This window comes from Crocuta crocuta, unplaced genomic scaffold (assembly GCF_008692635.1).
Source record: "Crocuta crocuta isolate KB4526 unplaced genomic scaffold, BGI_CrCroc_1.0 scaffold69, whole genome shotgun sequence".
Lineage (NCBI taxonomy): Eukaryota > Metazoa > Chordata > Mammalia > Carnivora > Hyaenidae > Crocuta > Crocuta crocuta.
Window position 1 is genome coordinate 1,124,709 of NW_027551576.1, and position 24,272 is coordinate 1,148,980.

General features: G+C 42.3%; 2 protein-coding genes across 4 annotated transcripts in view; one reads left to right on the forward strand and one right to left on the reverse strand.

Annotated features, from left to right (window-relative positions):
- Positions 1 to 224: 224 nt before the first annotated feature.
- Positions 225 to 18,438, reverse strand: EMC3 (ER membrane protein complex subunit 3). Its single transcript, XM_077751506.1, has 8 exons — positions 18,106 to 18,438; positions 10,289 to 10,346; positions 9,877 to 9,970; positions 8,017 to 8,121; positions 7,247 to 7,328; positions 6,888 to 6,967; positions 5,707 to 5,789; positions 225 to 1,428 (listed from the first exon to the last, which is right to left on the reverse strand). Exons 1-8 carry the CDS (start codon positions 18,258 to 18,260, stop codon positions 1,300 to 1,302), a joined length of 786 nt encoding a protein of 261 aa, XP_077607632.1. The 5' UTR covers positions 18,261 to 18,438; the 3' UTR covers positions 225 to 1,299.
- A 94-nt stretch (positions 18,439 to 18,532) lies between these two features.
- The window catches only part of FANCD2 (FA complementation group D2), a 62,266-nt gene continuing 56,526 nt past the window's right edge, over positions 18,533 to 24,272 (forward strand). For all 3 annotated transcript variants that reach the window (XM_077751484.1, XM_077751486.1, XM_077751487.1), the window contains exons 1-5: positions 18,533 to 18,694; positions 20,670 to 20,762; positions 22,905 to 23,045; positions 23,647 to 23,714; positions 23,883 to 23,986. In XM_077751484.1, coding sequence (XP_077607610.1) covers positions 20,699 to 20,762; positions 22,905 to 23,045; positions 23,647 to 23,714; positions 23,883 to 23,986 — 377 coding nt within the window. In that variant the 5' untranslated portion in view covers positions 18,533 to 18,694; positions 20,670 to 20,698. The remainder of the gene's footprint in view (positions 18,695 to 20,669; positions 20,763 to 22,904; positions 23,046 to 23,646; positions 23,715 to 23,882; positions 23,987 to 24,272) is intronic.

Genomic DNA, 24,272 nt, shown 5'->3' on the forward strand with positions numbered 1-24,272 from the left:
GCTTTGGGGGGGTCTCGCAGCAACCTGGAGTGACCTGGGAGCTGTGTGTGTCTGTGCCCACGAGCGTTACTCTGGAGGGAAGGTCAGACCCACCAATTTCCTGCGTGTCTCTCTGAGGAGTTGAGGGTAAGGTCACATCTTTCTCATCTTTGACCCCTTAGCGCTGCTCCACACTAGACACTCATAACGGTGGCAGGAGGCTGTTAGTGACCCACAGAGGCAACTTTTCACAGGCAGAGAAAACAGGATGGTTTAATTGGTAGAGTCAAGAGTTGTTGGTTGATTACAGTGTTCAACATGCAAATTACATTCACCTCTTGGTACAGAAATGGCACCTTGCCACATCCCTGGGACAGTTAATCCAGACAGAAGATTCCTAGGCCCCCCGTAAGTAACTACGTGTCCGCCAGCAGTTGCCCTTCCTCCCTTCTTACGGCAATATGCAAACTCTCTTATCCAGAATAACTGGGAAATGAGGTCTTTTGTTCAACTGAGTAGCCATATTCGGTACAGCACTACTGACCTATCGATGGATTTGATATGTTCTAACTCCAGCCCTAGACCTCACATTATGTAACCTATCTTCGATGATCCCAAAGGCACTTGAGAATCCGGCAGTGTCTCAGCGTTGCCGATTTTCACTGGACAGTGTTAAAGAGATAGAAGGCTGGCTAAGTGTGTCCTGGCCCTGGGTTTTCAATCTGCAAAGAGCTTATTTGAATCAGGTTATGACACATTTGTCTCTATGTCACTCTGTAGGCTCAAAATGAACAACACAGGGAGCTTTCGTCTTGCTCATCCATGGCTCCTAAATTCTGAGTAATGAAAATGTATTATTTGTGTAAAGAAGGTTGTACAAATACTAACAAAAAATTAAAGATAAAACAAAGGGTGTCTGAATCCCAAGAAAACAAGCGTTCACTGTGGTCAGAAGTCAGGCTGATCGCACTTAATAACTAGGTAAAATTGACAACACTTTCTCCAAAGACTGAATGTTTGCCAAGTTTTACGTATTATTACTAGCTTGAGTATTCCCCCTTTGACTTTCATTACTAGAGTCATCAGAAGGAAAATGTAAAACATTTTAAAAATAGCTGTTTCTGGGTAAGTGACCCAGCACAGACTCCTCAAATCTCTAGTTTCAGACACACGGGGGGACCCGGCCCAGACAAGAACAGTGCTTGCTGCACACCTGCCAGCTCATGCATCCGTTTTATTCCGAGAGTCTCCAGCTCAAACCAAAGTTACAAAGTTAAGCACTACGCTGAGTTCCTGACACAGCAAATCCCTGCTTCGTCTTCAAAAAATAGAGGTCTGTAATTCCTTTTTGAACATGCCTTCGAAGTGGAGGTCTTTGGCCATGAGCTCCTCTTCGACATCATCCAGTGCCCACTGGTGATCCGTCAGCTCCAAAGCTTCCCACTCTGTCTGCAAAGGAAGAGGACAGCAGGGCGGGGAGGGGAGGGCTGTTACAAAGAGCAGCGCTGAGCACGTACTCGGCCTAGCGGCGCTAAGTATAAACTCATCTAATCCTTTGAGGTAGGTGCTGCTAAGTGCCCCGTCCACCTCTGTGCTCAATTTACAGGTGAAGAGAATAAGGGTAAAAAAGGAAAGATAATTTGTCTAAGGTCACTAGAATGAGTAACCAATTACATCTTCCCCCATTTTAAAATTTTACTGTACTTATTTATAGTGAGAGAGCGAGCGAGCAACTACTTTACTTTCTGTATCTTTGGATTCATGTATTCAGGATAGAATATGTGGCCTTTTCTTACTGGTGTCTTTCACTTAGGATGTTTTCAAGGTTCCTTCCTGTTGTACCAGGTATCAGTACTTCCTTCCTTTTTTTTTTTTTTTTTACAAATAGTTTATTGTCAAATTAGTTTCCACATAACACCCAGTNACTTCATTCCTTTTTAAGACTATTTCACTGAATTCTTTCACTGTCTGTACACTGTACTATATTCCCAAATGTTTCATTTTGTTTATATGTTCATACGATGATGGACATGTGGATTGTTTCTACTCTTGAAATATTATTAATAGTGTTCTGAAAATTCTTTCTTTTTTTTTTTAAGATTTTATTTTAGGGGTGCCTGGGGGGCTCAGTCAGTTAAGTGCCCGAATTTGGCTCAGGTAGTGATTTCACTGTTTGTGGGTTTGAGCCCTGCATCGGGCTCTGTGCTGGCAGCTCAGCGCCTGGAGCCTGCTTTGGATTCTGTGTCTCCCTCTCTCTGACTCTCCCCTGCTTGCGCAGACTCTCTCTCAAAAATAAATAAACATTAAAAAAAAAAAAAGATTTTTTTGGTTTTAATTTTATTCATTGTATTTTTTAAAGTTTATTTATTTGGAAAGAGAGTGAGTGAGTGAGTGCATGAAGCGAGCAGGGGAAGAATAGAGAGGGAGAGAAAGAAGCCCAAGTAGGCTCCCTGATGTGGGGCTCAATCCCACAACCATGACATGAACCATGACCTGAGCCAAAATCAAGAGTTGGCCGCTCAACTGACTGAGTCACCCACGCACCCCTAAGACTTTACTTTTAAGTAATCTCTATAACCAACGTGGGGCTTGAACCCACAACCCTGAGATCAAGAGCTGCATGCTGCACTGACTGAGCCAGCCTGGCGCCCCTAGGAGTTTGTGTGGACGTAGGTTTTCAATTTTGTTGGCTCTTTACCTAAGTGTGAAATTGCTGGGTCATATGGTAACTACATATGAGTTTTTGAGGAAAGGTTAAAAGTGCTTTCCAAAGGGGCTGCGCCATTGCCAGCAGCAAGGACGCTTCCAACTTCTCCATATCCTCGTCGATACTTTGAGTTAGTGTCCATCTTTTTTTATTAGAACCATGGAGTGAGTGTGAAGTAGTATGTCACTGTGGTTGTGATGCGCGTTTCTCCTGTGGCTAACAACGTTGAGCATGCCTTCGTGAGTTTATTGGGTATTTGCGTAATTTCCTTGGAGAGATGTTTATTCAAAGCTTTGGCCCCTTTTTCAACTGGGCTGTCTTTTTACCGCTGAATGCTAAGAATTCTTTATTCTGAATACGAGACCCTTAGTAGACATATGATCTGTAAATATTTTCTCTGATATTCTTTTCTTTTCTTGATGGTGTCCTTTGAAGTATGAAAGTTTTTCATTTCGACCCAGTTCCATTTATCTGTTCTTCCTTTTGCTTGCTTGTGCTTTTAATGTCACAGCTAAGAAGTCACTGCCTAATCCAGCATCACAAACATTTTACACCTATGTTTTCTTCTAAGGGTTTTATAATTTTATTTATTCAAATAAAACTTAAAAAAAAATTTTTTTTTTATTTCTGAAAGAGACAGCAGGAGCAGGGGAGGTTCAGAGAGAGAGGGAGTCACAGAACCTGAAACAGGCTTCAGGCTCTGAGCCAGCCATCAGCACAGAGCCCGACACGGGGCTCGAACCCACGAACCGTGAAATCATGACCTGAGCCAAAGTCAGACGCCTAACCACTGAGCCACCCAGGCGCCCCTAAGGATTTTATAGTTTTAGCTCTTACACTTAAGTCTTTGACCATTCAAAGTTTTTCCTTTTTTTTTATTGTGGTAAAAAAAAAAGATATATAACATAAAATTTGCCAGTTTTAAAACATTTGCCACTTGTAACCTTTGATAGTATACAATTCCATGGCATTAATTACATCCACAATGTTGTGCCACCATCACCACTATGTATTTCCAAGGTTTTTCATCCTCTGAAACAGGAACTCTACCCCGTAAGCAGTTAAGACTATTCTTTCCCCCACGGAACTGTCTAGGCAGCTCTGTCAAAAGTCAATTGATCTTAAACGTCGTGGGCTTATTTCTGACCTCTCAATTCTGCTCCACCGATCTGTACGCCTGCCCTTATGCCAGACCACACAGTCGTGATTACTGCAGCTCTGAAGTAATTTTTAAAACCATGAAGTGTGAGGCTTCCAACTTTGTTCATATTAAAGTCTAGTTGGGCTAATCTGGGTCTCTTGCATTTCCATGTGTATGTCAGGATCAGGTGGAATTTGGGATTGTGTTGATTTGTAGGTCAATTTTGGGAGTACTGCCATCTTTTTTTTTTTTTTTTAACGTTTTATTTATTTCTAAGAGAGAGAGAGAGACAGCGTGAGCAGGGGAGGGTCAGAGAGAGAGGGAGTCACAGACTCTGAAACAGGCTCCAGGCTCTGAGCTGGCAGTCAGCACAGAGCCCGATGTGGGGCTCGAACCCACGATCTGTGAGATCATGACCCAAGCGAAAGTTGGACGCTTAACCAACTAAGCCACCCAGGCGCCCCGGGAGTACTGCCATCTTGACAATATTAAGTCTTTTAATCTGTGAACATGGATGTGTTTCTGTTCATTCAGGGCTTTAATTTCTTTCAGCAATGCTTTTTAATTTCAGTATACAAATCTGTCTTTCTTCTGTTAGGTTTGTTCCTAAGTATTTTATCCTTTTTGATACTATTGCAAATGGAATTGTTTTCTTAATTTCACTTCCAGATTCTTTATTACCACTGCGTAGAAATACAACTGGCTTTTTAAACTTTTAAACTAAAAACTTTAAAATTTTTTAAAAAATTGTATTTCTTTATTTTGAGAGAGACAGAGAGAGCGCACAAGCAGGGGAGGGTCAGAGAGAGAGAGGGGAACAGAAGATCTGTCCTGACAGTGACCATGAGATCATGACCTGAGCCAAAGGCAGATGCTTAACTGACTGAGCCACCCAGACGTCCCTTAATAGAACTGAATTTTGCATATTTACCCTGCAACTTCTAAAACCTTGCTGGATTTGTTTGGTTCCTGTAATAGTTTATCTTGGGGGCTTCTTACAATAGTAAGTAAATGGAGATCGTTTTCTTCCTCCTTTCTAATGTGGATGCCTTTCATTTCTTCTTGCCTAGCTGCCCTGGCTAGGTCATCCAGCACAGTGTTGAACAGAAGTGGCAAGAGTGGACGTTGCTATCTTGTTCCTAATCTTTGGGGAAAAGCTGTTCATGCTTCCAGAGTTAGCTGTGGGTTCTTCATTAGACCCCTTTCATGAAGACGAGCAAGTTTCCTTCTATTACTAGTTTTTTTTTGTTTTGTTTTGTTTTTTAATTTATGTGAGAGAGACAGCATGAGCAGGGGAGGGGTAGAGAGAGAGGGAGAGAAAGAGAGAACCCCAAGAAGGCTCCACACTGCCTACTATGGGGCTTCAACCCACAAACCACTGAGATCATGACCTGAGCTGAACTCAAGAGTCGGACGTTTAAAACGACTGAGCCTCCAAGGTGCTCCTTATTTCTAGCTCTTGTCATGAAAGATTAGTGAGATTTTTCTGTGTAAAAATTATACTGGACTTTACACATTCCAGAGTTGTTTCATGAAAAGGCTCTAAGTATTGATTTTTTAAAAATGACATTTGTATCTGATGTCCACAGGGTCCAAAACAGTTCAAAACATCCTAGAAGTTTACCTGGTAGCTTTGAATGGACTGTTTTTACAGTGTCATTTACAATGTGGATTAAATTTGGGTGAGCATTTAAAAATCAGTAAAAGTACCAAGAATCTCCAATTTGCTCAGCAGCTGTCTCGGGCACAAGAAATATGTAAACTTTTCAAAATACATTTTTGCTGAATTTAAATGTAAATGATGGTACCATACATACTACAGTCACTCTGGTCATGCCTTTCGGAGCCTCAGCGAGGCTAGGAGGAGGTGTAAGCGTACCTTGAAAGCTTTGTTGGTGTCTGCGGGCATGGCCATGGCAGCTCCAGTCATCTGTTCCTGCATCATCCGTGACTGGTCGGCGGCTGCAGGGTAAGATGCCCCCACGTGAGTCAGCTAGCCCCCAGCAGCCTCAGGGAAGAACGGTCCTTACACAATCCCTGCAGCTGCTCAGGAGTGTGTTAGAGAACCACATCTGGGCGTGCCGCACACCAGCTGTGGGACCTGGGGAAAGTCACTTACCTCTCCTGAAAAATGGGCGTGGTGATAGCAGAAGATAACTAGAGGGAGTGCTAAGCTTTATTTCAAATTTAAACAATAACAACAGCTACCAGTCACTGGGCAACTACTTTATGCCAGGAGTGCTTTACATAGTCCACCTCGTCTACTCCCCACAACGGACTCTGAAGTTACTATTAAGATCTCTATGGTACATGGGGCGCCTGGGTGGCTTAGTCGGTTAAGCGTCCGACTTTCGCTTAGGTCATGATCTTGTGGTTCGTGGGTTCGAGCCCCACGTCGGGCTCTGTGCTGACTGCCAGCTCAGAGCCTGGAGCCTGTTTCAGCCTGTGACTCCCTCTCTCTCTGACCCTCCCCTGCTCACGCTGTCTCTGTCTCTCTGTGAAATAAATAAAACATTAAAAAAATGGTACAAACAGGCAGAGGACTGTGTAACTTGCCCGAGGTCCCAGCCAGCCATTAACTAGGAGAGCCAGGGTTGGTGCTGGCAGGACGTGGCTCAATGAACCAAGTGACCAAACCAGGCCTTCTTTCAGCTTCGCCTTACGCTGCTGGTCCTGGATTCCTCACAGGAGGTTATCAGATTTCAGGGAACTAAATATTGTCCTTGTGATTGTCACAGAGAGCTCAGGTCTTTAGGTGACCCTGGAATTTTTTTTTTAAGATTTTATATTTAAGTCATCTCTATACCCAACATGGGTCTTGAACTTACAACCCTGAGATCAAGAATCACATGCTCCACCGACTGAGCTACCCAGGCACCCTGACCCTGGAATTTTTAAGACTCTTGTAGGATACCTTAGAAACTTAAGAACAAGTTTAAGGAGTGAAGCATTGTATTGAACTATGCTAACAAACAGCACAGCCTGTGAGAGTCTTCTGGCCCTGGCATGAATGAATCATCTATCAAAATTGTTGCTTCTTAAACCCAACATACTTCTTACCATTATCTTGGCCCAAAATCAGAGAGTAAATGCTCCGAAGCCCAAAGACATTGAGGAAGTACCAGGATGCAGAACTCACCCTAGACAGCAAAAGTCAAACAACGTAGTTATTTTAGAATTAACACAGTTTACACTTTTCTATCACCCAGAGTATATGTAAAGAGATGAGAGGATGTAAAGAAATCATTTGGGGTAGGTAAATGTTGGCATAATCCACCCCTGGCGCTTTGAGTGGAGTTTCAATGAGAAAAAACCCAAAACCTAGGTCAGTGAAATGTGCAAACTGGAAATCTTGTTCTTTAAGAGACACCGGTTTTAGATTTTGGTTTGTGTTTTCATCAAGGAAAGGAAGTTCTTACCAGGATGCATCTAATGTGAGTAGTTCAATTCCTTGCTGTAGCATAGGTTTAAAACGGAGGGTCAGCGGAAATGGGACTTTGGCTGCAGAAGAGAGAGGAAAAGTTCACATGCTATCCTTGCTTTTTAAAGAACAGTTTGAGTGTGAATGCATGTAATCTTTCCCTGATGAGGTGGAAACTCTGTACCACACGCATTTTGGAAAACGATTTCTACCAGGAAATTTGTGTGAAAACTGTCAGATGTCATTTTGTTACAGTTCCTTGAACACCAGCTTCTCAACTGCTTGCGAAGCAGGGACGCTGAGCTATGACCTACAATCAAAAAAGAAACTTGCACTAATCTGTTAAACCCAAATTGGAACATGTACACATAGAGAATTACATTACTGAGAAATGAAATTGATTCACAACCAATTATAGACAAAGGACAAGCAACTCACCCCAATACCTAGAAAATGAAGTCAAAATAAAACCTGCTTCCCTTCATCCTACTTAACTAGAATTAGTTTTGGGTGCAAACGAGCAAGCTATTCATTTAAATTCCTATTTGTGAAAAAGCATCCACAGCTTGAACTTACCATGAGTCTGAAATAAGAGTCATAAAATCACAGCATATTAAATAGTTTATTTAAAGAATGTGATTAGTTTTCAGTAGAGAATCTGGGACCCATTATACCAGTATCTCAGCAGCACTGGGATCTCTCTGAACAAGGACATGGGAAAGAATCAGAGATAAAGTGAACCTCAAGTATTCTGGGTCTATAACTTACTTGTGACAAAGCCTGAGAATGTCATGTTGATCCATCCACCAATAAGAATCATAGGGAGAACATTTGTTACGTTGCCTTTCATCATGTCTGTGAGCATAGTGGGATCTATAACAAAAACAAGAGACCATGGTGTTTTACCACTGTCGGCAAAGACTTCTTCTGGATTTTCTGTAAATTTTAATTTTATTTTTAAAAATATGTACTTAAGTAATCTCTACACCCACCGTGGGGCTCAAACTCATGACCCCGAGATCAAGAGTCACAGGTTCCTCTGACTGAGCCAGCCAGGAGCCCCTTCATTTATTTGATAATTAAAGTAATACAGATTCAATGTAAAAAATTCAAATAACATAGAAACATAAGATGTAGACTATTTCTCTGAGCCCACTCTCTGAACATTTTTAACTGTTTGTTGCATATCTTTCCAGCTTTACACATAGTACATAAAATATGAACATATATGTATGTGCACAATAGTTTCTCTCTCTCTATACACAGTAAAGGGATATTATGCTTACTATTCTACTTCTTAATTTTGAAAAGGTAAATACATTGTGAATGGTATGTCCCTCTCACTCTTTTCAGTGTGTGCATAGGAGTCTACTGTGTGTGGTCACACTTACTACTTACAGGTGGATCTACAGATTGTTTCTAATTTTTTTCTTTTTTGCCAATAAACACTGTTGCCAACAACTACCTAGTAACATAAATCTGCATGTTTGCGTGTTTCTGTAAGAGAAACTCTTAGATTTTCTGGGTTAAGGGGTTTGAACATTTAAAATTGATAGATACTGTTAGACTGTCCTTCAACAATAGTGAGAGAGCCTAACTTCCCATGACCTTGACAGGAGCAGCTTTGTCAAGCTTTCAATCTTTGCCAGTTTAACAGTCTACAAAGGACATCTTGTCTTAATTTTCATTCCAGGGATCTTAGTGAAGTCAAGTATCTTTTAATACACATAAAGGTCCCATTTCTTATGGGTTTTTTGAAAGATTTATTAAGTCAATTCTAGTATGTTCTGTGTGGGTTTCTTACCTAGAGAAATGGGTACTGAAGTGAGAGGACAACCAATACAGAATAACAAATCATTTTGTTTTACTTTAAAAGTGCTATCTTTTTCCCCATGACTGGGATGAGTGGAAGAAATCGGTGAGAGGAGAAACTGTAAGGTGGGCCAAGCAATCACGTCTGACAACGTGGGGGCTGGGCTGGAGGGGTGGTAAGAGCTCCTCCTCACTCAGGCAGAAGCTGGGCGGCCATCTGTCAGCAATAGGATCCAGGCACTGGGTAGGAGCTGGGACTGGGATGCTTTTCCAACTTGGCTCCGCAGAGCCCTGCGTCCTGGGGAACAGCACAGGGAGGGGACACAGGGACGGTGGCTCTAGCCTCCTCACCCCCACACAAGAGCTCTCTCTCTCTTTTTTTTTTAAATGTTTTATTTATTTATTTCTGAGAGAGAGACACACACACAGCGTGAGCAGGGCAGGGTCGGAAAGAGAGGGAGACACAGAATCTGAAGCAGCTCCAGGCTCTGAGCTGTCAGCACAAAGCCCGACGCGAGGCTCGAACCCACGAACTATGAGATCATGACCTGAGCCGAAGTCGGACGCTTAACCGACTGAGCCACCCAGGCGCCCCAAGAGGTCTTTTTTAAAAATCCACTTTATACACTGGGGTTCCCAAAAGATTTATTTGAAAAAGAATTCCACTTGCATGGATTCCCCATACCAGGTATCTCTAAGGTCTCTTAGATTACTATCTTACACAATTTAACATTCCAATAAATCAGCATCCTCCCTGCCCTCCCCCCAACTCATGTTAAGAATCTTCCTTAAAGGTGATAGAAGGAATCAACATACCAGTCATAGGAGAAGGAGGCACTACCTTCCTTTTAGTTTTTTTGAAAAATCCATCCTCAGGGTTGTTGAAGTAATATTTTCGAGTCAAGAAAGACTAGTAGAAAAGAGAGCTTTTTGAGTCTTTAAACTGTGACATAGCAAATTGTCGAATTATTCCCCAGAGGCTGAGTCAGAAGGAATAGGCTGTTGCACTTAGAGCTGGCAGCCGACCTGACACTTTAGCTGAGTCACATTTAAAAACAATTTCCTAAGAAGGGCGAGGTCACAATGACAGCAGATGCCACGGGGCCACAGCTTAATTACAGATTTGCCAGACTTCAGCCTTCCCCACAGAGTGCCCTTATAAAACATTCAGATAGTTACTGCCCTCAACAGTGAATCAGGGAGCTTTTAATAAAAGATAAACGAGTACCTGTTTGGGAATGTATTTTCCATTTTCCCTGAGGACTCTGCTTCGAATTAGGACTTGACTGAAAAATACAACCAAGACAATGAGATTTTTAAAAGCGAAACACTAGAAGAAAATGAGAGAATAAAAGTAGACCTATTTAAACACAAGAGAGGACCTACTTGGCAACGGTCCTGTGGGGACACTTTTCAAAATACAAGTGTCCTTAAAACCAATATAACATATTTAACCCAACAATTAGGTTTTCAAAGAGGCATTTTTCAGAAGTCACTGCGTTTCTGACTAAAGATTTCTGAAGAAGGCACATTTGGAACATCACACTCTGCTCTTTCTTTATCATCTAAGAAGGAACTTTCTCTGAGTGAAAAGAATAACAGTTGGACACTCCTCAGAAGATCTGGGGGCAGGAGGAGGGAGGAAGGGTGAAGATCAAAAAAGGAATTTTTTAAACCCCACAGAGAAATAAGAGCAGGATTAGATAGAGTTGCTATCTGACAGACAACAAATAGAAGAAATTGCACCATGATTCAGGCTGTTAGTAAACTCTCCATAAATGTTTCCTGAATTAATCATTTAGTGATATCTGAAAATAAAGTCATTAAAGATAAGAGACCGTGATACAAGTGGGTGGTGCTAAGATACAGGTACTAAACAGAACAGAGATCAAAATACTAATGTTTGGGGGCGCCTGGGTGGCTCAGTCGGTTAAGTGTCCGACTTCGGCTCAGGTCATGATCTCACGGTTCATGGGTTTTAGCCCCGCATCGGGCTCTGTGCTGACTGCCAGCTCAGGGCCTGGAGTCTGTTTCAGATTCTGTGTCCCCCTCTCTCTCTGACCCTCCCATGCTCACACTGTCTCTCTCTCTCTTAGAAATAAATAAAAAACATTAAAAAAATACTAATGTTTGCTACGTTTTCAAAAGTTGTTCTAATAGGGGGAAAACCCTCTTAGGGTCATGGAAATCCTTCTTGAAAAGTGAAAAAATGCAGACAGAAATGAACAACATGAAAACTGTATTTGGTTTTCTCTCCTTAGTTTTTTTTTGGGGGGGTGTGGTGGTGCAAAAAAGATGATTTTGTGAAAGCACAGGATAGGACCCGTGGGCAGAAAAGAGCTGCCCTGTCTCCTCCTTAGTATAAGCCACCTGCTCTAATCAGTCAGTCCCCTCAGGGCCCCCTTGTCGCCATATACATATTCTAGCCTCTGCATATGCTGGGAAGGCTCTAGCGCCGCTCTCCTTCAGGAGTTCTACCCCATCATACCCTAACACCTTCTTCAAGCCCCACCTTCTCCACAAAACTGCCTGGTGCCCTCATGGAATGCTCTCTTGTCTTCCTCCTCTTGACTTCATTATATTGTACAGTTGACTGCTCTATACCCAGGCCTATAGAGGTGACGTAGTTATGATGGAGTATGTTCTGTCCCTGTCCCAAAGCTACTGCAAGTGTGGCCTATGTACCAATGCTGGTCTGTGATGAGGTTAAGTGCAGACATTGAGAATAAGAGTTTAGAAACTTTTACAGGGGTGCCTGGGTGGCTCAGTTGGTTGAGGGTTTGACTCTTGATTTAGGCTTGGGTCATGATCCCGGGGTCATGGGACTGAACCCCGCGATGGGCTCTGTGCTGAGTATGGAACCTTCATGGGATTCTGTCTCCCTCTGTCCTTCTTCCCAGCTCATATGCATGTGTGATCTCTAAAAAAAACAAACCCCAAACCATAAAAGCACATTAAAAAAATGTCACAGTTCATTATTTCTACAACATCCAACTATAAACTAAAGTATCCTACAAAAGCATCAGTCTGTGATAGGCTGGAAATCAAAAAACCAAAAAAATTGGTCCTTCACTGATGTTTAGGCAGCAGTGAGTCTAGAGTAACTAAAAATTTAAGCTCTGGGTGCACCTGGGTGGCCCAGTTGGTTGAGCATTTGACTTTGACTCAGGTCTTGATTTCACGGTCTGTGGGTTTGAACCCTGCGTCGGCTCTGTGCTGACAGCTGGAGGCTGGGGCCTGCTTTGGATTCTGTGTCTCCCTCTCTCTCTGCCCCTCCTCCACTTGTGTGTGTGCTCTCTCTCTCAAAAATAAAGAAACCTTAAAACAAATTTAAGCTCTGGAGTTGGAAGATGGGTTCTTATTAGCTATGTGATCTTGGGTAATCACTTAAATTCCCCATGTCTCCTTTCATATTCTGTACAACAGATTTATTCTCAGGAGACAAATACTTTTTGAGCTTCTGAATGCCATGTACTGTATCACATGACACGAACAACAGCAATCAAAAAGCAATTATCTTGTGAAGGTTCAAGTCTAGTGGGAGAGAAAGACATTGATCAAATAACCATAAGAATAAATGTGAAATTCGGGGCGCCTGGGTGGCTCAGTCATTAAGCATCCGACTTTGGCTCAGGTCTGATCTCATGGTTCGTGGGTTCGAGCCCCGTGTCCGGCTCTGTGCTGACAGCTAGCTCAGAGCCTGGAGCCTGTCTTTGGATTCTGTGTCTCCCTCTCTCTCTGACCCTCCCCTGCTCATACTGTCTCTATCTCTCTCTCTCAAAAATAAAGAAAACATTAAAAAAAAAAAAAAGAATAAATGTGAAATTCACCTGTTATGTCCTAGGAAGGAGAGATGGATGACATGATGGGAGTGTGTAATACAGGGATTTGACTAAGTCTAAGAAGTTGAGATCTGGAAAAAAGCTTTGATGAGGATGTATGACTAAGTTGGAATCTTAAGGATGACTAGAGATGACTCTGGCAAAGTGCTGGAGGGGACGGCAGGGACACAGCCCTGAGGCAGGCATAAGCACTATGTCTCTGAGGACCTGAGAAAAGGCCACATGGCCAGAAGAAAGAGAACTACAGAAAACATGGTGAAAATGAGAGTTGAGAGACGAACAAGAGCCACACTACACATAAGGCCACATGGATCCCACTGTATTTTTAAACTTGTGGCAAAAATCACATAATGTAAGATTTATCAACATACTCATATTTAAACACGAAGTTCAGTAATACATATACATACTCAAACACAATGGAATATTACTCAGCCATAAGAAAGGAGATCCTGCCATCTGCAACAACATGGTTGAAACTTAAGGGTATTATGCTAAGTGAAATTAGCCACACAGAGAAAGACAAACACTGTACAATCTCTCTTTTCTATGGAATCTTAAAAAAAAAAAAGTCAAAAAGCAAATAGAATGGTAGTTACTAGGGCTGAGGGAGATGGGGAGATGCTGGCCAAAGGGCACAGTTAGAAGATGAGTAAGCTCTCGGGATTTAACCTACAGTATGGCGACGAGAGTTCGTAAAACTGTGTGACGTACTTGCAGTTTGCTACAAGAGTAGATCTTAAGCATTCTCAACACCAGTTTTTTAAAAAAGGTAACCACGTGAGGTCATATAGATGTTAAATTAACTGGATTATGGTAATCAATTCAGAAAGTATATGTATGTCAAATTGTCACATTCTACATTTCATGTAGCTGTAAAACAGACTGAGATTATGACATGGTACAATACGGACGAACCTTGAAAATGCCGTGCTAGGTAAAATAAGACGGGCACAGGAGGACCAATGGTGTGTGATCGCACTTACATAAGGTACCTAGCGGAGTCCCACTCATAAAGACAGAAAGAATGCTGGCTGCAGCAAAACATTGGAAGAGCCTAAGTGTCCATCAACGGACGAATGGATCAAGAAGATGTGGTTTATCTATACGATGGAATCCTACAAGGCAATGAGAAAGAATGAAATCTGGCCATGTGTAGCAACATGGACGGAACTTGAGGGTGTTATGCTGAGCGAAATAAGTCAGGCAGAGAAGGACAGATACCGTATGTTTGCACGTATAGGAGGATTAGGAGGAACTTAACGGAGGACCGTGGGGGGAGGAAGGGGGGAAATAGTGGGGGAGAGGGAGAGAGGCAAACCATAAGAGACTCTTGTATGTTGAGAACAAACTGAGGACTGATGGGTGTGGGGGGGAGGAGGGTGATGGGCATGGAGGAGGGCACTTGTGGGGATGAGCACTGGGTGTTATATGGAAACCAACTTGACAATAAACTATTTGTAAAAAAAAGAAAAAGAATGCTGGTTGCAGAAAGTGGGTGGAGAAGGGATGGGAAGTTATTACTTAATATGTTGGGATGATGAAAATACTGTGGAAGTGGATGACAGATGATGGCACAACAGTGAGGATGTACTTAATGCCACTGAGTTGTACACTTAAAAATAACTGAAATGGTAAAACTTTGTTATGCATATTTTACCACAATTAAAAAAAGAGTGGGTGCATGTCTGGCTCAGTTTGTGGAGCATGCAACTCTTGATCTCAGGGTTGTGAGTTCAAGCCCCATGTTGGGTGTGGAGAGTACTTAAAAAAAAAAAAAAGGAGCAAAAGGGAAATACTGAGGATTTTAAACTGAGTTCTCCATATATATTGTCTCATTTAAAGTGATTACCACTGTATTTGGCATATCCTAAGCACTAGGTTAATGGTATTTGTTATTTTTCTTCTGCATGTTTTATCACTTGGACTAAAACTCCTTGACAGTAGGGTCTTGACCTTGTCTTATCTTGTACCCCATAGGATATGGTACAGCACAGGGCACGGGACAGGTCATCAGTAAAAACTTGCTCAGTGTAGATAATTCAGAACTTCTGCAGGTACTGAGATCAACAGAAACTCAGCTACATCTCCTATACTTACACTGCTGAGCAATTTCATAGCATTGGGGTTAGAACCATGACCCTGAGGCATTTCAACCCTAAATCAACACAAACTTAAATTATCTTGTATATTCTAGCCACTCACTTTCTCTGAGGTCTGTAAATGCTACAAAAAATTTTTAACTTTACATTTTCACTACTACTGAAAAATAAATCCTCATACTGGTTATAAAGACAAAGTGGCTCTTCTGCATTGCTAATTTGCAACTGAAACACATTTTAAAATGGAGCTTTAATTTTTAAAGTTGGCATTTCTCAAATTGGGGTTTAATCATATACTAAAGACCCGAGTTTGTTTTTTTCCTTTCCTAAGAGTCAGTATATTCTTTGAGCTTGAGCACCGTTTTTTCCATATTGTATTGCTGTGTTCTAATATATTTATGTATCTTTCCATTTTGGTTTAATACATTTTAGAAAAATTTTAATAAGTTTCGAGGCACTAAAAGCTTAATAACTTATGAGCCTACAGTTGAACCTGTCCCAACGAAGGTGATTTTACAGTGAGGAGCATGCTGTGACTTTTGCATTACACGTTTTAGGATCATGGGGAACAAGCACTTATGAAATATAAATTAAATTATTTTTCTTTTACTGTTACAACTAGAGCATTATGCCGGTTTTGTTATTGAAGTGTAGTTGACACACAATGTCGCATTAGTTTCAGGTGTACAAAACAGTGATCTGACAACTGTACATTATGCTATGCTCATATGCGTAGCTACTATATGCTGCCATACGACACTTTTACAATACCATTGACTATGCCATGTCTTTCACTCTTGTGACTTACTCATTCCATAACTGCTAGCCTGTACTTCCCACTCCCCTTCAATCATTTTACCCATCCCCCATCTCCCTGCCCTCTGTCAACCATCAGTTTGTACTCTGTATTCATGGGTGTTTCTGTTTTTGTTCACTTGTTTGGCTTTTTAGATTCCACATAAAAAGGAAATCATTTAGTAATTGTCTTTGTCTGACTTCTGTCACTTAGCATATAACACTCTTTAGGTCCATCTATGTTGTCACAAGTATTATGTTGCTTTTTAAAAAAAAAACACTTTTTTTTTCTATATTGCATGAACTGTGAATTTCATCTTGGGTTAGAAAAAGGAGCTGTGGGTTTGCTATCATTCAGAACATCATTCTGAAATCACATAGTGAACCAAGAGCAGAAAACTGTGGCAGAGAAGCTATGACAGCAGGAATTGTGGTCAAGAGAATTCAACTTAAGAGAGTGAGACTGACTGGAGTTCAAATACAGGCACAATATTCTGGTTATTTTGGAAAGGCTAATTAACTTCGGCTTTCTTGTCTTCAACTGTAAAAATGGGTTCAGAATTATCTAAGTTGGGGTTATTCTGAGGATAAAATGAGAACAATTTAGGGGTGCCTGGGTGACTCTGTAGGTTAAGTATCCTACTTTAGCTCAGATTATGATCTCGCGGTTTGTGGGTTCAAGCCCCAACATCACGCTTTGTGCTAAGCAAAGCTTGCTTGGAATTCTCTCTCTCCCTGTCTCTCAAAATAAATAAACTTTTTTTAAAAAAAGAAAAGAACAATTTATTGGTGTCAATAAATAAATGCTAACTATCTGAGTTCTCTTCACATTGCATCTTTCTATAGCTTCCTTTCTTTGGTGAACTGACTTCATGTTATCTCTAGGAGCCTGATCCTCCTCCGTTCTGAAATTGATGCCACAGAAAAATAACTGAAGTGGCTGCTATGGTGTAGTGGAAAGCACTCCAGATTTGGGAACCAGAAAATCTGGCCTCAAGTCATGAATGTCACCACGTGTGACTACGGAACCTCTGAAGCCTTTCTCTCTATAATATGGGACAACAGCATTTATCTCTGAACTTTAAATAAGTTAATGAATATAAGTGCTCAACATGGGTAGAATTATTCTCAGCATAATTGGGATGCACAGCTGAAAATGATAAAGCAGTACGCCCCCAATTTCAGTCATTCTCATTCCATGGTTACGATTTTTGTCTTATTTAGCCCTTCTATGAAAAAACTTGGTATTTTTTTACGTAGCAACCTTTTCTATTTTTATGTTTTCTAATAAATATTTCAATTGCCAACCAATAGAAAATCATTATCAGTTGCCACACATAGAAATTAACATAAATACAATGAAATAGTCAAGTTTAGCAAAGCACCATTGCCTGTGTACAGTTCTGAGCCCCAAGGCTTGCTCTTTCTTAAAATGGGAGATTAAGGGGCGCCTGGGTGGCTCAGTCGGTTAAGCGTCCGACTTTGGCTCAGGTCATGATCTCGTGGTTTGTGGGTTCGAGCCCTGCGTCAGGCTCTGTGCTAATAGCACAGAGAGACATTCTGTGTCTCTCTCTCTGACCCTCCTCTGCTCACGCTGTCTCTCTCTGTCTCAAAAATAAACAAACGTTAAAAATTTAAAATGGGAGATTAATAAGTGATAGGAAGTGTTACAGAAATAGCAACATTTACCTGAGATGGTCTCTGAAAATAATCACAACGATTGACTGGAAAATGTTTTTTTATTTTAATATGGAGGGAACACACGTCTAAATTCCTAAAATCGTCTCAAATTACCTCTCTCCACAGATAAATACTGTAATGAAGCACAGGAGGAAGAAGTTGCCTCTACTTCTGGAAGGGAAATGATAATTACAATTCATCACATCTCTATGGCAATTTTACTTTTGCACAGCAACTGGTCACTCAACAGCTTGGCTGATCACCACAGTAGTTTGGTAAAACGAGTGGCATAAACACAGCCACCTTCTACATAGTTCATTAACAAGAGGGTTAGCGACTGGCCTAACAATATTAACAGCAACCATTTTTTTTGAGCACTTAATACTCCCCAAGCCCTGTACTAAAGGCTTTGTAGACTTCATTTAAAAGTGAATCCCCACGCCTGTCCTATGAGGCATGTCCCGTTATCCTCATTTTACAGACGACGTAAGTGAAACACAAGTAGCACAGCCAAGGTCACCCAGCCAGTGTGAGCGCGATGTGAACCCGGACAAACTGATAAAACCCTGCACTTTCTTGCCCAAGGTCACGGGGGAGTGAGGCCGCCGGAGAGGAAAGGCGCTGACCTGTCGGAGACTTGTTCCTGGGTGAGCTTCTTGTCACTCTGCAGCAGGATGGACACATAGTGGCGGATCATGCCCACAAAGAAGGTGATGATAACGATGGGCAGGACCACCCAAAGGCGGATGTTGGAGTCGAGCAGCAGCTCCGGCCCCGCCATCTCACCCAGAGCCTGCTCCCACCTGGCTGTGGCCGGGTTTCTCTTCCGCGGAGCGCGGAGGTCCCTCTTCGATTTCGCCTACCGGCCTCCTCCCGCCTCTCAGCCTGGCGGGCCCAGGACCCTACTCCGGCGTCGGCCCTCACGCACTGACCCCCACTGGGCCGCCCGGCCGCGCACTTCCGGCGCGGAGCTTTGGCGTCACGGCGGGGCGAGCCTTGGTGACGTCAGCGTGACGCAGAGCCGGGCGCGCAAGTCGAAAACCAGGGCCGGCGTCGGCTTCTCGGCGGGTGAGAAGAGCCGCGGTCATCGATTCTCTAGGCGTTGCGCGCCTGTGGCTTGGTCGCTAGGTCCCGGCCGAGCCCGGCCTTTCCTTCTGGGGCTCTGCGCCCCGAACGTCGGCCTCATCTGCCCTGTCGTGGGATTATCCCCCCCAGGTACCTTCCTGCGTCGTTAATAACAAAATGAGAAGGGCTTTTACCCCCAAGTCTTCCCGAATGACAGTCCAGACAGCTGGCCCTACCCACTAGCCTGTTCAGGCTTTTCTGGAAAGGAGACATGTACGGGCTTGTGCCCTGAAGTCAGACGGCCTTGACTTACCTTAATTTTTCTGTCTGTAGAATAGGCTGATAATGGTTATAGAGCTTTCACGAGGCCTCGGAGAAAGAAAATGCTTAGCATGCTGCGTGGTTTTTAGTAAACTGTTGTTGGAAGCCATCGTTCTAATCAGGAATAAGTAGTTGGTGGGTAGTGCAGATTCTGGAGTCAGACTGCCTTAGAATCCCATTTCTGCCGCCGAAGGAGAATGATCATGGTACCTCCCTCCAAAAGGTTTGTGAGTAATAAGTGAAGTATTCATCATAAAGCGCGGTAAGTCGTTCTTGTTAGTTACTCGTATTTACTTGCCTGCCAGGCATTCTCATTTAGCGAATACTCTTGCGAAATTTTACGCCAGGGACTGCGCTAGGCACTAAGGGACCCTGAGGCAAGTCAGTCCGGAGCCCTACAGTCTCATGTGATGTGGGAGGGGATCGCGGATGCACTCTGGAACAGGGAAGCTGGAGTCCGAAGCCCCTTGGGAATAGAGGAACATTTTTCAAGGAAATTGACATTTGGCCTGTCTTTAAGGATTAGTAGTTCCCAGGCAGATAAGAGCTTTTCAGGTGAAAACACCTTATGCAAGAGTTCTGAGACCAAGAATGTTCTGGTTTATGAGAGACCCTAGGAGGCCCGTAATGTGGTTCAGGCCCTCCCCTACCTCTGCAGTTTCATTTCTTCTTTAATTTTTTTTTATGTTTATATATTTTTGAGAGTGAGAGAGAGCACGAGCGGGGGAGGGTCAGAGAGAGAGGGAGACACAGAATCTGAAGCAGGCTCCAGGCTCTGAGCTGTCAGCACAGAGCCCGATGCGGGGCTCCAATCCATGAACCATGAAATCATGACCTGAGCCGAAGTCCGACGTTTAACAGACTGAGCCAACCAGGCGCCCCCTGTGCAGTTTCATTTTTGACTCTACAAGCGTCTTACTTGTTCACTGCTGAGTTTTTCTCTGCCTGGACTACTCTCATACATCTTCTATTGGCAAACTGCTGTTTCAGCCTTCAGGTCCTTGCTTTCAAATCATTTTCTCAGGGCGCCTGGGTGGCTCAGTCGGTTAAGCGTCTGACTTTGGCTTAGGTCATGATCTCACGGTTTGTGGGTTTGAGCCCCGCATCAGGCTCTGTGCTGACAGCTCGGAGCCTGAAGCCTGCTTCAGATTCTGTGTCTCCCTCTCTCTCTCTGCCCCTCCCCCACTCATGCTCTGTCTCTCTCTGACTCTCAAAACTGAATAAACATTAAAAAATAAAATCGTTTTCTCAAAATTATCCCAGCATTCCCCCTCCCCCCGTATCTAAACCAACTTTCCATGTAATCCCTCATAGCACCTTGTGCTTCTCTTTTGTAGCACTTACACAGTTTAGTTAAGTAACTAACTCAAGAGCACTCATGACTATAATCATGACTATAACTTAAACTCCCGGAGGGCAGAGATCATGTCGGTTCATAATTGTAACCCCAGCATCTAGCACAGTCTCCAACATATAATCCTGGATTAATGAGTTAAAGGAGATGGTAGATTGGAGCTAGAAGATGAAGGATCTTGAATGTCAGAAAGAGAACTGGGTTTTATCCTTCAAGAAGAAAGTGGTCTGGCTAAAGAGGCAACTAGGTAAAGTCTTGAAAGCAAGGGAGTATTGACGAGATATAGGAGTCGAAATTCTCTCAGCATCTGGATTTAGACAGTATTGGTATAAAGACTAGAACTTCTTTGGCTTTTGATAGAGTAGTTATCTTTGAGCTTTAGCTTTAACTTCTCAGGATTTATCTAGCTTCCAGAGGGTAACTTCTATTCTCTGACTTTGCTCTCAAAAGTAATTTGATTGCAGAAGACTTCGGTCAGGATGGTTTCCAAGAAAAGGCTGTCAAAATTGGAGGATAAAGAGAGCCTGACAGAAGATACTTCCAGTAAGTATCTAGTTATTTGTTGTTTTATTTCCTGTAGCAAATGTGTGAGGCACTTAGAAAGTTCCTCCTTTCAAGTGCTGGGAGTCCTCAAGGCTTAATCGTTAGAGGACACAGAATCTGGCATCAGGGGATGTGGCATTGAGTTTCTGCTTCTGATGCCATGTATGACTTTGGGCATGCCTACGGTCTATGAGATTCAGTCTCCACATCTGTAAGAGCAATGAGTATTATAGAGCTCATCTACTTAAATCATCGAGATGCTGAGACAAAAGGTACGACATAGTGTCTATCCTTTAGACTTGTGGTCCCATTTCCTTCCTTAAAAAATTTATGGGAGCAGGACGCCTGGGTGACTCAGTTGGGTGAGTGTCAGACTTTAGCTCAGGCCATGATCTTGCAGTTCACGGGTTTGAGTCCCGTGTCAGGCTCTGTGCTGACAGCTTGGGGCCTGGAGCCTCTTTGGATTCTGTGCTTCCCTCTCTCTCTGCCCCTCCCCTGCTTGTGCTGTCTGTGTGTGTGTGTCTCTCTCTCTCAAAAATAAATAAACATTAAAAACACTTAAAAAAAATTATGGGGGCACCTGCCTGATTCAGTCAGTAGCGTGTAAGTCTTGATCTCGGGGTTGTAAGTTTGACCCTCACACTGGGTGTAGTAGAGTCTGCTTAAAAATAAAATTTTAAGAAATTATAGTACAAATAGAGTGATGTGTGAAGGAAAGGCATCCCATCAAAACAAGCACATTAAGGGTGAAGAGACAGTGTAGACTCTGTCCTTATGAGAATTTGGTTGACAGATGCCCTAAGAGTCCTCATGAAATGAGGTTGTCTTTTTCCATTTATTATACTCATCTACTCTGTTAAGGGAGTTCTAACTTGTTACATCATTAACGGAGAAGAGTAAATAATCATACTTAATTTCAAGTACCTGTTTGTCTTGTTTGTTTATTAGTATTATTTTTTTAAGTTTATTTGTTTACTTAGAGAAAGGGAGAGAACTCAAGCAGGGGAGGGGCAGAGAAAGAGAGAGGAAGAGAGAGAATTCCAAGCAGGCTCCAACTGTCAGCACAGAGCCTGATGCAAGATTGAACTCACAAACCATGAGAACGTGACCTGAACCAAACTCAAGAGTCAGACACTTAACTGACTGAGTCACCCAGGCGCCCCATTTATTTCTGAGTTGAAAACCTTGGGATAAAATCAGTCAGGGCTTTATACTCAAAGGCTTGATACAAGAGAACGTGCCTGATTCCTTCTACCCCTGGATCAAGATGTATGCATCAAGATTGTTACCTGGAGAACTTGTAAAAAGTTCAGATGCCCAGGACCCATATCTGGGATTTTAATTGAGTAACTATGGGTTGTGACCTAAGGATGCACTTTAAAAAAAAATGTTTATTTATTTTTGAGAGGAAGAGTGCAAGAAGGGGAGGGGCAGAGAGAGAGGGAGACACAGAATCTGAAGCAGGCTCCAGGCTCCGCACCGTCAGCACAGAACTCAGTGCGGATCTCGAACCCACCAACTTTGAGATCATGACCTGAGCCAAAGTCGGACACTTAACCGACTGAGCCCCCCAGGCACTTATTTAAGCTTATTTATTTTGAGAAAGAGAGTGTGTGCTCGTGCAGGGGAAGGCAGAAAGAGAGAGGACCCCAGGCAGGCTCTGCACTGTCAGCACAGAACCCAGTGGGGCTCAATCCCACGAACCATGGGACAATGACCTGAGCTGAAATCAAGAGTCAGATGCTTAACAGACTGAGCCACCCAGGGGCCCCAAGAATGTGCTTTTAATAAGCTTCTCAGTGATCCCAGTGAATGTGTTTGCAGACAACAGTTTGAGGCACCCTGACTCCTTTAGAATTTGGGTGGTTAAACAGTTCCATGGTTATTTTTATTAGAAGTGGCACGTTTTGAATTCTCCGAATGAAAATGCAATAGGCAAAAATAATTCTATTTATTGATTGTTTTGTTTGTTTACTTGTAAGCCAGTATTCCTGACCATTGTTAGAGATACAATTTTACTGTAGCATCAATTTCAACATAATTCTTTAAGAACCATCAGCTTTTGTCTTAGGGTTATTCTAGTGATTACATTTTTTAATCTTTACTGTTTGTTGTATTCTTGGAAATTGTGTTTGTTTTTAGAAGCCAGCAAGCAACCGCTTTCCAAGAAGACAAAGAAATCTCACGTTCACGATGAAGTGGAAGAAAACGACAGTGTTTTTATAAACCTTCTTAAATCATCAGGAGTTATTCTTAAAACAGGAGAGAGTCAGAATCAACTAAGTAATATTTTATTTAAATCTTTTCTCTGGGTTTAGTGCAGGGTTCAGCCCTGAATCATGGATTTTCTAAATAGAGGCAATGAAGATTTAAAATAGAAGCATCATTTTTCTTGAGACAAGAATAACATTGAAATTGCTTTTTTGAGAATATTGTTATAGTCTTTGGTTCTAATTGATTAGTACGTGTTAAGTAAATTCTAAGTTTTTTAACTAATTCTAATTTTTTTAGATAAAAATTATGTACTCGCATTACTTAGTGTTTTAGTGTGGAAAAATAAATTTAACACTCAAGAGAGTAATTAGATCTCTGTCAGAATAATTCCAGATGAAAATTTATAAAGCCACGTAAAGAAAGCCCTGCTTTTAGGGCATAGATTACTCCATTCTGCTAAGATTACGGCATATCTTTTTTGGAAACACTTAATACTATCCTCTATCAAAGATAAATCTGTTTTACCATGGATTTAGAAAAGTTAGCTCTGAAATTAGGTTGCAAATATCTTTTCTGGTTTCATCAGACAGGAAACTTGGGTCTTGAGGAAAGTAAAACTATGGTGGGAGATACTAAAGATTCTGGTGACCAACTGCTTTTTTCCTCATAGCTGTGGATCAAATTGTTTTCCAAAAGAAGCTCTTTCAGACTCTGAGGAAACATCCTTCTTATCCCAAAGTATGTGTTTCTTCCTGGCACTTTTACTTTTTCCAGCACTACTCTGGAATTGGGAGTTTAAAGATGCAGACATAAGTTGAATGGGCTAGAATGATTTTTAGTTAATCCACAGCAAAGGTTAAACTAAAAACCGTAACTCTTACCCTTTTTTTTTTCAATGTTGTTAAGATACTAGAAGACTTTGTTAGCGGCCTAGAATCCTACATTGAGGACCAAGACAGTTTCCGGAACTGCCTTTTGTCGTGTGAACGGCTGCAGGATGAGGAAGCCAGGTACGGAGCGGAGCCGTGGGATCCTGCTGAAGTTTAGGCTGTTACACTGACTGGATTGGGGGCTGGGGGTGAGGGGGGAATGCATGTTTCTGTAATTTCACTTTATAACTCTTTTTCCTTGGGGCGCCTGGGTGGCTCAGTTAGTTGAATATCCAACTTGATTTTGGCTCAGGTCACGGTTCCAGGGTCGTGGGATCAAGCCCTGTTTTGGACTCCACGCTGAACGCAAAGCCTGCTTGAGATTCTTTCTCTCGGTCTGCCCCTCTTCCTGCTTCTCTTTATAAAA

What these genes read in the sequence shown, in the direction of transcription:
- EMC3 (XM_077751506.1), bottom strand. Translation starts at nt 18,260, where the DNA reads ATGGCGGGGCCGGAGCTGCTGCTCGACTCCAACATCCGCCTTTGGGTG. An exon ending in ATTCTCAGGCTTTGTCACAA is followed by an intron (nt 7,329 to 8,016) that starts GTAAGTTATAGA and finishes TCTCTTCTGCAG; the next exon opens with CCAAAGTCCCATTTCCGCTG. An exon ending in CTCACATTAGATGCATCCTG is followed by an intron (nt 6,968 to 7,246) that starts GTAAGAACTTCC and finishes TTTGCTGTCTAG; the next exon opens with GGTGAGTTCTGCATCCTGGT.